This window comes from Xenopus laevis, chromosome 4L (assembly GCF_017654675.1).
Source record: "Xenopus laevis strain J_2021 chromosome 4L, Xenopus_laevis_v10.1, whole genome shotgun sequence".
Lineage (NCBI taxonomy): Eukaryota > Metazoa > Chordata > Amphibia > Anura > Pipidae > Xenopus > Xenopus laevis.
This window is the reverse complement of record NC_054377.1, coordinates 131845971-131858122: the sequence shown is the minus strand read 5'-3', so window position 1 is coordinate 131858122 and position 12152 is coordinate 131845971. Positions and strand designations below refer to the sequence as shown.

General features: G+C 38.6%; 1 protein-coding gene across 1 annotated transcript in view; it reads left to right on the top strand.

Moving 5' to 3' along the window:
- fgd5.L (FYVE, RhoGEF and PH domain containing 5 L homeolog) overlaps positions 1-7014 on the top strand; it is a 117123-nt gene extending 110109 nt beyond the window's left edge. Inside the window, exons 19-21 of the mRNA XM_018259058.2 lie at positions 1810-1938; positions 2317-2471; positions 5747-7014. Of these exons, the coding sequence (XP_018114547.1) occupies positions 1810-1938; positions 2317-2471; positions 5747-5783 (321 nt within the window). The 3' untranslated portion in view covers positions 5784-7014. The remainder of the gene's footprint in view (positions 1-1809; positions 1939-2316; positions 2472-5746) is intronic.
- Positions 7015-12152: the final 5138 nt, after the last annotated feature.

Sequence of the window (12152 nt, the reverse complement as noted above, 5' to 3'; positions counted from 1 at the left end):
ACTTTCTCTTCAGGAATTCTCTTGTTCATTTTCCAGTCTGTCAATAAAACTACTGCACTGTTGCTAGGGTGCGTGGGCCATTGATATATGGCATCTTTCATACAATATTTTGGATTTATATAGTGATCTGTGCAAAGCTTGTCCCAATTCAGTACTATTTAATAGGAGAGTAGGGATGGATGCAATTGGCACCCATGTGGAAGTGCACAGAAATAGTTTTGTTCACTAGGGGGCAGCAAGTTTATACTAAGGTGATGCTGCATCAGCAGTTACACAGATTATGCACCTAGCGAGCTTGGGCCTCTAATTAGCATATTTCTAATGTTCCACAGGAGAAAAACGTACATTTAACTGCACCCGAGGGAGATATGCAATTACACGGCTATGCACTTTCAAGAATTCAACTTTATTTTTCCAGGCACATGATCTATTCCATAATAGGCTTTCAGTATGAAAAAGATTATCTCAACGATACCTTCTCCACTCATTCATATTATTGGAGGCTGCAGGGATCAAAAACAATTCACTGCAAAAGAACTGGTTTAACACCTTCAGTGCTGAAAGATCCGATCCGATCAAAAGCTTCCTGTATAGGCACTGCTTGCGCCCCAGTGCTGTATTTTCTATATAGTGTCCCATGAAGGCAGTGCTTACAGTGGCGGCTATAGTGATGCAGCTGATGGGTCAGTATATAGAAGAAGAAAAAAATTTAGTACACGTGTCTATCAAGCAGCAGAGGAAAAGGGAGTTTGCATATGTATTTATGTACACATAAATATAAAATGTGTTCCACCCTGAGCAGGACTAAAAAGATTCCCCAATCCCAGTGATGTTTTGCTGCTGGTTTCCATGTTTCCTGGTTTCCATGTGGACAGTCCTGCACTACGGAACTGGGGCCTAATCCAAATTTTCTATTGGAAGCAGATGCAAATGAATTGTCGCAACAGGGCATTTTAAATAAGGAAAATTCTTGTGTGTATCTTGGAATGTTACAGTATTCTGTTTTATAGGTATAGTAATGAACCTAGTACAGGTATGGGATCCGATATCCGGAAACACATTAACCAGAATGCTCCGGATTTTTAAAAGGCTGTCTCCCATAGACTCCAATACTCTCTGTAATAATAAAACAGTAGCTTGTACTTGATCCAAACGAAGATATAATTAATCCTTATTGGAAGAAAAAACAGCCTATTGGGTTTATTTAATGTTTACATGATTTTCTAGTAGACTTAAGATATGAAGATCCAAATTCTAGAAAGAAAACCCCAGGACCCGAGGATTTTGGATAACAGTTCCCATACCTGTATGAAATAAGGCAAAATCATATGTAGCGGATCTCACTGACTTCTGCGGTGTGGTGGCACATCTCCTCTCCAGCAGCAGCACTCACAAGAGTACAAGCCCGCAGCTTCGACAATCACCTCACACATAAAACTCTCCAACATTGCGCTCACCAGAGAAAATCCACAGAGACCATCATCCACCTTCAATCATTTATTTCGGCACACACATTGATGTTGTGGCAAATTTTAGTGCAACAACCTTACACGTTTCGTGCCTCTGAGGAAGTGCCAAATAGTAGAGGCATGAAACGCGTAAGCTTGTTGCACTAACATTTTCCTCAACATCACTGTGTGCCGAAATAAAGTCACGATTGAAGGCAGATGATGGTCCCCGTGAATTTTCTCTGGTGAGCGGAATGTCGGAGATTTTTCTGTATATGAGGTGATCATAATGAACCTTTTGGCTGTTGCACAGTGTGAGTAGCTACACAAATATCTCATCATGTCCCCCATTCCTCCCCAGGCTGCAACATCAGGAGAGAATTCCTCAATTAGTGGCTATCTGCATCGGTGCAAGAAAGGCAAAAAATACTGGAAAAAACGGTGGTTTGTTATTAAGGGCAAAGTCCTCTACACCTACACAGCATGTGAGGTAAGCGTAACACGCAAACAGCAACGTTATCCCTAAGGGCCCGATTTATTAACAACCAAATTTTGTTTTTTTCCACAAATCTCTGCAAATTTGTGGTTTTCCTCTTTTTTAAAAGCTCTAAAAATTCAAGATTCATTTGTTATAAAAACCACGAAAACCTCTAATACAAAACATCACCAGGTAAACGTTGTCAAGGTCCTATAGAAGTCAATAGGAGCTGCGCTGATCATACTGAACCGTTTTTAATGAGTTCAGACTTTGAGAGGTTTTCAGATTTTTCTTTTCGCTAGGAAAAACAAAAGAATTCAACCTTTAATAAATAGGCCGCCACGTGTTCTTTCGTCCATGAATGATATTTTTTTCACGTTTCTTTTACAGGATAAAGTTGCCACTGAAAGTTTACCTCTATTAGGTTTCCACATTGTGCCTGACAACTGGAATGAGAACCCCAAACTGGGCACGGTTTTCCAGCTTTACCACAAAAAGACCTTGTTTTATAACTTCAAAGCAGCAGATACTAATACTGCAATCAGGTAATGGAATTGTTTCCTCTAAAGGAGGAACTCCATGGGGCGATTTCTGTGCGATCCGACGTGCTGCACAAAAACACAGGCGTCAAGTCAGATGCAACAGAAATAAGGTCGTTGATCCGACGCAACACGACTGTCGGATGCAGACGCTGCACCATCCGACATATAAAATCTCTTACCTTATTTCCGTTGAATCCGACATGATGCCTGCGATTTTGTGCAGCGTGACGGATCGCACCGAAATTGCCCGTGGTGTTCCTCCCTATTTCCATTGAATCCTTCTGGGCATTTGTGCATCTATATTGTCTACATCTAGAGCAGTGGCCCCCAACCAGTAGCTCGCGAGCAACATGTTGCTCACCAACCCCTGGTATGTTGCTCCCAGTGGCCTCAAAGGAGCTGCTTAGTTTTAAATTCCAGGCTTGGAGGCAAGTTTTAGTTGTATAAAAACCCAATGTACTGCCAAACCAAGCCTCCTGTAGGCTACCAGTCCACATAGGGGCTACCAAATGGCCAATCACTGCCCTTATTTGGCACCCCCATGGACTTTTTCATGTTTGTGTTGCTCCCCACCTCTTTTTTACATTTAAATGTGGCTCACGAGTAAAAAAGGTTGGGGACCCCTGATCTAGAGCAAGCAAACATACCTTATAGGACACACTGTGTTTATAATGCACTTATATGGCAATGGGTGCATTGAAGATCCACTAAAATTTTGAGTGGTCATAGCACAGGAAGGTTGTGTGTGATGGACTGCAGGCAGCATTTGCCTGGGAGTGCTAAGAGGTTGCAATACACTACTTAAAGGAGAGGTAAAGACATTAAAGACATAAAGACATTATGTTATAAAATGCAAATAAAACCCTAGCAACCAATCAGCAGGTAGCATTTATTGGTCACCTGTTTAAAAGCAAATATCTTATTGTTTTTTGTGGGGTTCTGCTCAACTAAGTGCCTTTTATTACATATGGGGTCTTGGAGTAAAACTGCTCAGAGCGCTTATCTGAGCACTTTTGCAACTTAAGGTGGCCATAGACAATACAATTTTCCAGGAAAGTTTCAATACAGATGTGTAGAGCTGAATCGTCAGATATACAGGTAGAAACAATAGAATTCTACCTGTATCTGACCATTCACCACTAACAATGGCCGATGTTCGGGTGCCTTCTGTTTAAGATTTTCCGGCTGATCGATGAGCCGACCGATAATCAAGGCTTTAGCCGATAACAATCTCCTACCATACATGTCCCGATTATCGTTTCGTACAATATTATTGGTGGGTCTGTGGCCACCTTAACATACAGTCAGTTCTAAGTAGAGCAAGGTCACACAACTTTACGCTTCTCACTAACTTCATTTTTCTGCCAAACATGTTTGAATAAAATGAACAGCAGCTGGCACTGTTGTTTCAAATTTCTTATATCTGCAGTGTAGAAACAGTATCTCAAAAACTAGAGAAATAAATGAATGGAAATGGAGATGGTCAACAGAATGGCAATTTTACAATTATTTTGAGGGTTTCAATTTCAATGGTGGCCCTGTGTGTTTTATTGTAGGGAGGAATCAGGACGGCTGTGATAAACTATGATGCAGTTATGGAAAAAAAATGGCTTTAGTGTGTTTGAGGGGGTAGGGTACAATATACTGTAGAGGTGATTCTGATAAAAGTAGAAGATACAATTTGTTGGGACTGCATTTGCGACATTGTATTCCATAGATGATCTTCCTCTTCAGTTCTGTGTTTCCGTCTGAAAGTACAGGTGTGGGACCTGTTATCCAGGATGCTTTGGACCTGGGGTATACTGGTTAATAGATCTTTCCTTAATTTGGATCTTCCTACCTTAAGGCTACTAAAAAATAATTTAAAAGGGTTGCTCACCTTTGAGTTAACTTTCAGTTTGAGTGATATTCTAAGACAATTTGGTTTTCATTTTTTTTTATTATTTGTGTTTTTGGAGTTATTTAGCTATTTATTCAGCAGCTCTCCAGTTTGCAATGTTTAGTAATCTGGTTTGAACCATGCTCTGATTTGAACAAGAGACTGGAATAGGAGAGGCCTGAATAGAAGGATGAGTAAAAAAAAAAAAAGTAACAACAACAATACATTTGTATTGCCTTACAGAGCATTTTGTTTTTTTTAGATGGGGTCAGTGACCCTCTTTTGAAAGCTGGAAAGAGTCAGAAGAAAAAGGCAAATCATTTTTAAAAAAACAATGAAAAAACAAATGAATATATATAATTGGCCATCCTATAATATACTAAACATTAACTTAAAGGGATCCTGTCATTGGAAAACATGTTTTTTTTTCAAAACGCATAAGTTAATAGTGCTACTCCAGCAGAATTCTGCACTGAAATCCATTTCTCAAAAGAGCAAACAGATTTTTTTATATTCAATTTTGAAATCTGACATGGGGCTAGACATTTTGTCAATTTCCCAGCTGCCCCTGGTCATGTGACTTGTGCCTGCACTTTAGGAGAGAAATGCTTTCTGGCAGGCTGCTGTTTTTCCTTCTCAATCTAACTGAAGGAGTCTCAGTGAGACATGGGTTTTTACTATTGAGTGTTGTTCTTAGATCTACCAGGCATCAGTTATCTTGTGTTAGGGAGCTGCTATCTGGTTACCTTCCCATTGTTCTTTTGTTTGGCTGCTGGGGGGGAAAAGGAAGGGGGGTGATATCACTCCAACTTGCAGTACAGCAGTAAAGAGTGATTGAAGTTTATCAGAGCACAAGTCACATGACTTGGGGCAGCTGGGAAATTGACAAAATGTCTAGCCCCATGTCGGATTTCAAAATTGAATATAAAAAAATCTGTCTGCTCTTTTGAGAAATGGATTTCAGCGCAAAATTCTGCTGGAGCAGCACTATTAACCGATTCATTTTGAAAAAAAATGTTGTTTCCCATGACAGTATCCCTTTAAAGTTGAACATCCCTTTAAACATTAAATGCATCCAAAAGGACTGTTTGAGAATTAATTATATCTTAGTTGGGATCAAGTACACGCTACTGTTTTATTATTACAGAGAAAAGGGAAATCATTTTTAATAATATTTATAAAAATGGAGTGTTTCGGAGACGACTTTCCCATAATTCAGAGCTTTCTGGATAATGGGTTTCTGGATAAGGGATTATACACCTGTATCTAATGTCAGTTATGATTTATGCCAGTAAAGCAGTCCATGTTGAATTTCTGATGTGTGACAGGACACACAGACAACATTTGCTTAGATTACTTGCCATGGTAACAACTAATACATCTATTCTCTGTTCTGCAGGTGGGTTGAAGCCATAAAAGCTGCGTCTGTATTATAGCATTTATTAATGATGGACAGCAAGGAGTCCGGAAAACAATATCAGGATTTTTTTTCTCGGAATTGAGTCAAATCATTGAGTCTCTGCTGCTTCCGGAGTCTCTGTCATTCTGCTGATGCTTCACGCAGACTGGAACCTCTTGGCCTTTACCATCGTATCTTGTATTTTATCTTCTTTTTCATACCATGGCCAGGGATGGACATGAGGCTTTAACATTCCTAGCAATAACTGCACCAAATAAAAATGGCATCGCCACACTTAGAATATACTTTACTTTTAAAAACAATGGACCTTTTTCATCAGCTGGAGCTTAAAATAAAGGGTGCAATTATTTCCATAGGAAAACCCAAGCCAAATTTTATGGTTAGGGGTTTGTACATTTTGTTCCAATGATCAGCAAGCGAAAGAACTTACTCACATATAGAGGCGCTTTCATTTATTTTGATGCTGCTCCTATTGGAGTGACCAACTCTGAATATCTGATTGGCTACAGCTTCTTGCCCCGCCCACTTCAAAACTACCTGTACAAAGACAATAAAAACAATATCCACTCGTATCCAAGTGAAAAGCATTTTTAACACAGAGTGACATGGACCCGTATTAGCGAGAACAGATCATGGATCTGTTACACTGGAAACCAACATTAAGAAACATGGAGACTTTCAAATACGAATTCATTCTATGTGAAAGAGTATTTTGTAACATTCACTAATGTATATATACTATACAGTTCTCAATGCCTTGACAGTACCTAATATATTTCAGATTGCATATGCTGTTTCTAATTGGTTAATAACAACTGTTATTTGCACTGAAGTGTGGCCTCCAGCTCCTGCTCAGGCAAAGTAATATTTGGGGCCCGATGGTGATTACAGAGCTCCTGCTGTGCTGGTCATGGGGAGGAGGGCCCGGATCATTTAGGTGTCAAGGGCCCCAAGATTTCTGATGGCAGCCCTGCTATAATAAAATGGCATGTTATTGAAAGAGCCAGAATGGGGCTGAGGAACAGGAAATGCAACGCAAAAGATCATTGTTCTGCTGCAAGGAAACCTGCTAAGAAACAGCAAATGCATTGTATTGTTTACAAATAACTGACAGTATTTTGAGCCTTAACTGAACTAAAATAAAGATTGTTCCTTTCCAACATGTTATGAGGACACAAGGTTCATCTACTTTAAGGTCAAAAAGGACCTGTAATAATGATGTGTATAAATAAATATGTTTAACAGTGCCGTGCGTTTCTTCCAGTGGTTTAATTTATACTGGGGTACAATAAAAGAAAGGTCTCAATGTTTGTAGCTGGTCTAGAAACCCATAGCAACCAATCGGATGTTTACTTTCAAATAGGCAACTGCTAATGCTGCCTGGTTGTTATGGGTTACTGCACCTATTAAAGGGGTGGTTCACCTTTAAATGAAAGGACCAGTAACATAAAAAAACTACGTCAAAGTCATCCCATATCTGGCCAGTCCTACGCTTAATTTTCATCCGATTCATCATGAATCGGATGAAAATTAAGCTTAGGACTGGCCAGATATGGGATGACTTTGACGTAGTTGGCCAGCTTAAATATATTGCAATATATGGACAAACAATCCCTGTGTTGTTTAAAGGGTAAGGCATTTTTTAGTAGCAGTATGCACAAAATGTCTCTGTCTTAAATATATTGATAATGGGTTGAGTGCAGAGGACTCTTGTAGTTGACTATTAAAATATTACCCAGAATTGGAGATTTTAAAAGTTCACTTGAAGGTGAACCACCACTTTGCTATGTGAATATTATTTCATATTTGATGAAGAATTTACCTACAACTTCTGAAATGCTGTATAAAGACAAAAACTGTTTCTCCAGCAGATTAATCGCACAGTATCAGATACAATAAGTCAGACCAGAACCACCCACAGTGGACAAAATATTGACGTAGGATTGTCCGAAATACACCTGAAAAGCTCAGCTTTAGAGGTCAGTAAGGGTGAGATTTGGGCTCAATATTTATTCGCTGTCATGGTTGATGCGGAATGTGGAATGCCTAATACACTAATGTCTGATCATATATGTAACCTTATTACATAAGGTCAGGGCCCTGTCCAAAGGTTGAACCACCAAAGGGGAGTTTGACTTGAAGTCTGATATCACTATAAAGGAATAGTTGAGAGCATTGTCTGTCTATATCACCATGGTAATAAAGGAATGGGCAGACGAAGGGCTAAACGAATGTTTAATGAATGATTCACCCATCCATGGTAAACGATATATGAGGAGACCTTGGTTGTATTTTTGTCGTGTATGCTACAAGATCTCCCATATAGTAACAGCTGCCTGTTACTTTCGCAAAAGGCATGCACAACGAACGATCTTTAACAATAATTATCGGATTGTTCCATCCAGGGGTGTAAGTACAGAGGAAGCAGACCCTGTGGCTCCAGGGGGGCCTAGGAGGTTTAGGGGCCCCATGAGGCCCTAATTAATGAGCAATTTCAACATATTTTGGTAAAACAGGACAATCTCTAGACATTTTGGGGCCCTAAAATTAATTTGCTGTGAGGCTCAGCATCAACCTAGTTACACCACTGGTCCCATCCAGTGACTGATTTCATCATTTCATGATCAACTGTCGGGAGGATTTTATTGGAATGATATGATTGTTCATACCCCATCAGTGTAACGATAAGTGGAGAAGATGATGTTGCAATCAGTCGTTTCACACAACTAAATCTACCTTAAGTCACTCCTATTTTGTCTTTTTACTTTGGCTTTTCCCTTCTTAGTTTTTTCTCATGTCTTTCTTTATTCTTTAGTTTTGTTCTCCCTTTTTCTCTTGATTTTCTATCTTCTACACCATTCTTCCCCGAATTCTCTCTTTAATTCCTCACACAAATCATCCATATCTGTACTTCTGCAATCTTTATTTTTCTTTTTACACCAAGTTTTCTGTATTTTTTTCTCCAGTTTTCATATGCTAACATTTTCTCTTGATGCTCCCAGTTAAATTTTTCTACCCTTGAATCGCTCTAATTGATCAAGTTTTTGGGCAAAACCCTCTGAACAAACATCATGCAGTCTATTAAAGGGATACTGTCATGGGAAAAAACATTTCTTCCAAAATGAATCAGTTAATAGTGCTGCTCTAGCAGAATTCTGCACTGAAATCCATTTCTCAAAAGAGCAAACAGATTTTTTTATATTCAATTTTGAAATCTGACATGGGGCTAGACATTTTGTCAATTTCCCAGCTGCCCCTGGTCATGTGACTTGTACCTGCACTTTAGGAGAGAAATGCTTTCTGGCAGGCTGCTGTTTTTCCATTTCAATGTAACTGAATGTGTCTCAGTGGGACATGGGTTTTTACTATTGAGTGCTGTTCTTAGATCTACCAGACAGCTGTTATCTTGTGTTAGGGAGCTGTTATCTGGTTACCTTCCCATTGTTCTTTTGTTTGGCTACTGGGAGGGAAAAGGGAGGGGGTGATATCACTCCAACTTGCAGTACAGCAGTAAAGAGTGATTGAAGTTTATCAGAGCACAAGTCACATGACTTGGGGCAGCTGGGAAATTGACAATATGTCTAGCCCCATGTCAGATTTCAAAATTGAATATAAAAAAATCTGTTTGCTCTTTTGAGAAATGGATTTCAGTGCAGAATTCTGCTGGAGCAGCACTATTAACTGATTCATTTTGGAAAAAATGTTTTTTCCCATGACAGTATCCCTTTAACATCTTCAAATGTATCCAGTGACCTCTGCCATTAACTTCTACGACAGGTTTTAGATGGTGTATTTCGGATTCAAGCTATTTCCAGGGTATAATGAATCTCTAAAATGTCTATTTTTTTGGAAAAAAAAAATTTGAAAAAAAAATGTTTTTAACCCGAAATTTTGACCAAATAAACTCGAAAACTCTAATTTTCGTGGAAAACACAACTCTATCGTTAATAAATAATCTGTTTTCTAACATTCACCATTCTCTTCTTATCACCCCTACATGCATCCATAATGCTCAACTTTTAATTGTTCCCACTGCTCGTCTGAGCACCCCTTCATTTTCCACACTTTCCTTCTGAATGTTCTTTATGTTTTTCATCACCTTATGCCTCTTTCACTTTTGCACCTCTAACACTTCTATTCTGTTTACCTTCTCTCTCTTACGGTTCCTCTATTATTCCACTCTACCCATTCACCTTATTCACATTCTAGGTTAAAAAAATCATAAGTGTTTCTAGCAATTAGGATACCCAAAAAGTCTTGTTGGTGGGGCTGTGCTCTTGGTGCTCTTTAATATTGAAATACTGGATTTGATTCAATTTATGCCGAGTCCTGACCCATATCATTAATTACTATCTAGAGACTAGGGGGCAAATTTACTTAAGGTCGATATTCGACTGTTGAAGTTAAATCCTTCGACTTCGAATATCGAAGTCGAAGGATTTAGCGTTATTCGTTCGAACGAACGAAAAAAAAATCAATTAACAATTAAATCCTTCGAATCGATCGAACGATTTTTCTTCGACCTAAAAAAGCTAGCTAAGCCTATGGGGACCTTCCCCATAGGCTAACATTGACTTCGGTAGCTTTTAGGTGGCGAACTAGGGGGTCAAAGTTTTTTCTTAAAGAGACAGTACTTCGACTATCGAAAGGTCGAATAGTCGAATGATTTTTAGTTCGAATTGTTCGATTCGTAGTCGAAGTAGCCCATTCGATGGTCGAAGTAGCCAAAAAAAACATTTGAAATTCAAAGTTTTTTTATTCATTCCTTCACTCGAGGGCCCCTAGGGGGTATCATTCAGAAATAAGATCATATAATCTGCATATTGTCTATGTCTTATTCTGAGGCACCACACTGCACTTTGATAGACTTGCCACCTTTCAGTATATATCACGCAAAAATCTCTATACTGCTGCTCAGCAAAAAAAAACCTTCGGATCCTTGCTCAGACCTGGCAGTGCCATTGAAAGATTCATTCCACCTCACAATCAGATGCTTAAAAAGAATGGCCTGAAGAATGGTAGCAAATAGCAACACTGTATAGCCAGGATTACAAAAGGCTCCCCTGGCACAAATAGGGTCCGGCGTCCCTCAATAATTCAGTTTAGTACCACGTGGTTTGGTGAAAGCTTTGTATGGTTAATTTTCTAGTTGTTGTTGGTAGAGTGTTTACGTAGGTTAGCCAGGTATCAAAAAAAAATTCTTTATTAGTTAAAATTTTCTATTCAGTCTAAATTAAAAATGTCATGTATTTTTCTGGAGAAAGGTGGGGGGGAGTGAGATAGCCATTTTTGCAAAATAGTTTTCCTAGCTGCCACTGCAAAATGATTAAAATTTGCTGAATATAGCCCGGGCAGCGGTGGTATAAATTGTCTTTCCCGTTAAGTCTTTCCAGTAGCTGGCAATTTCCTCCTAAAATGTTTGGATGCGTGAACATAGTCCGCTCTAGATTCTCTGCATTTCAAGCAGTTGTCTGAGCTGGCAGTAGTGGAGTTGTCTATATCTATTGTTGTTCTGATCTGTCTGTAAATTTGTGTGGTTGATTTAACTGTCGTGTCCATAAAGAGTCTTCCGGTTTGTTTTTGTCCTTTTTTGTAAGTTTAGCTAAGATGCAAGTTTTTTTTTTTTTTATTAAACTCCCATCAACTAGAAATTCAAATAAAAAAAAAAGACCAATTGAAATTTATTTTAAAAAAATCAAATTGAATTCGATCGTATTCGATTCGGAGTATTTAAAAAAATATAAATAAAAAAAAAAAACTTAGATTTTTCAAAAAGTCCACCAAATGACTTCAAATAGTTTCTAGGAAGTCCCCCATAGGCTAAAACAGCAATTCGGCAGGTTTTAGATGGTGAATAGTTGAAGTCGAAATTTTTTAAGAGACAGTGCATGATAAATTTGGATATTCTCATTTTTTTCAAATTCGAATCGAATTTGGACTATTTCCTAATCGATGTACAATAAGATTAGCTCGGAAATTCGAATTTAAAAATTAGATTTTTCAATTCGACCCTTGATAAATCTGCCCCTAAATGCTGCAAAATTCAGAGTTCAGAGTCTGCACCTGAATCACTGAGACTGAAACACCAGAGACACGAACATTCAAGTTTAACCTTAGATTTTGGAAAAACGGTAAAAAAAATAAGAGAAAATGGAAAGTAATTGAAATAAAGTCTTTATTTCTGGAGAACAATCTGAAAACAACCCAACTGAAAAAGTGTTTGGAAGGTGTACAATCCCTTTAAAGGATAACTAAACCCTAACTTAAGAAATAGTCTAGAAATGTTGTACATTATGTTTTGAGTTTCTGTGTCAGTCCAAGGCAACCCCAGCCCTTTAGCGGTAAAGATCTGTGTCTTCAAAGATGCCCCAGTAGCTCCCCGTCT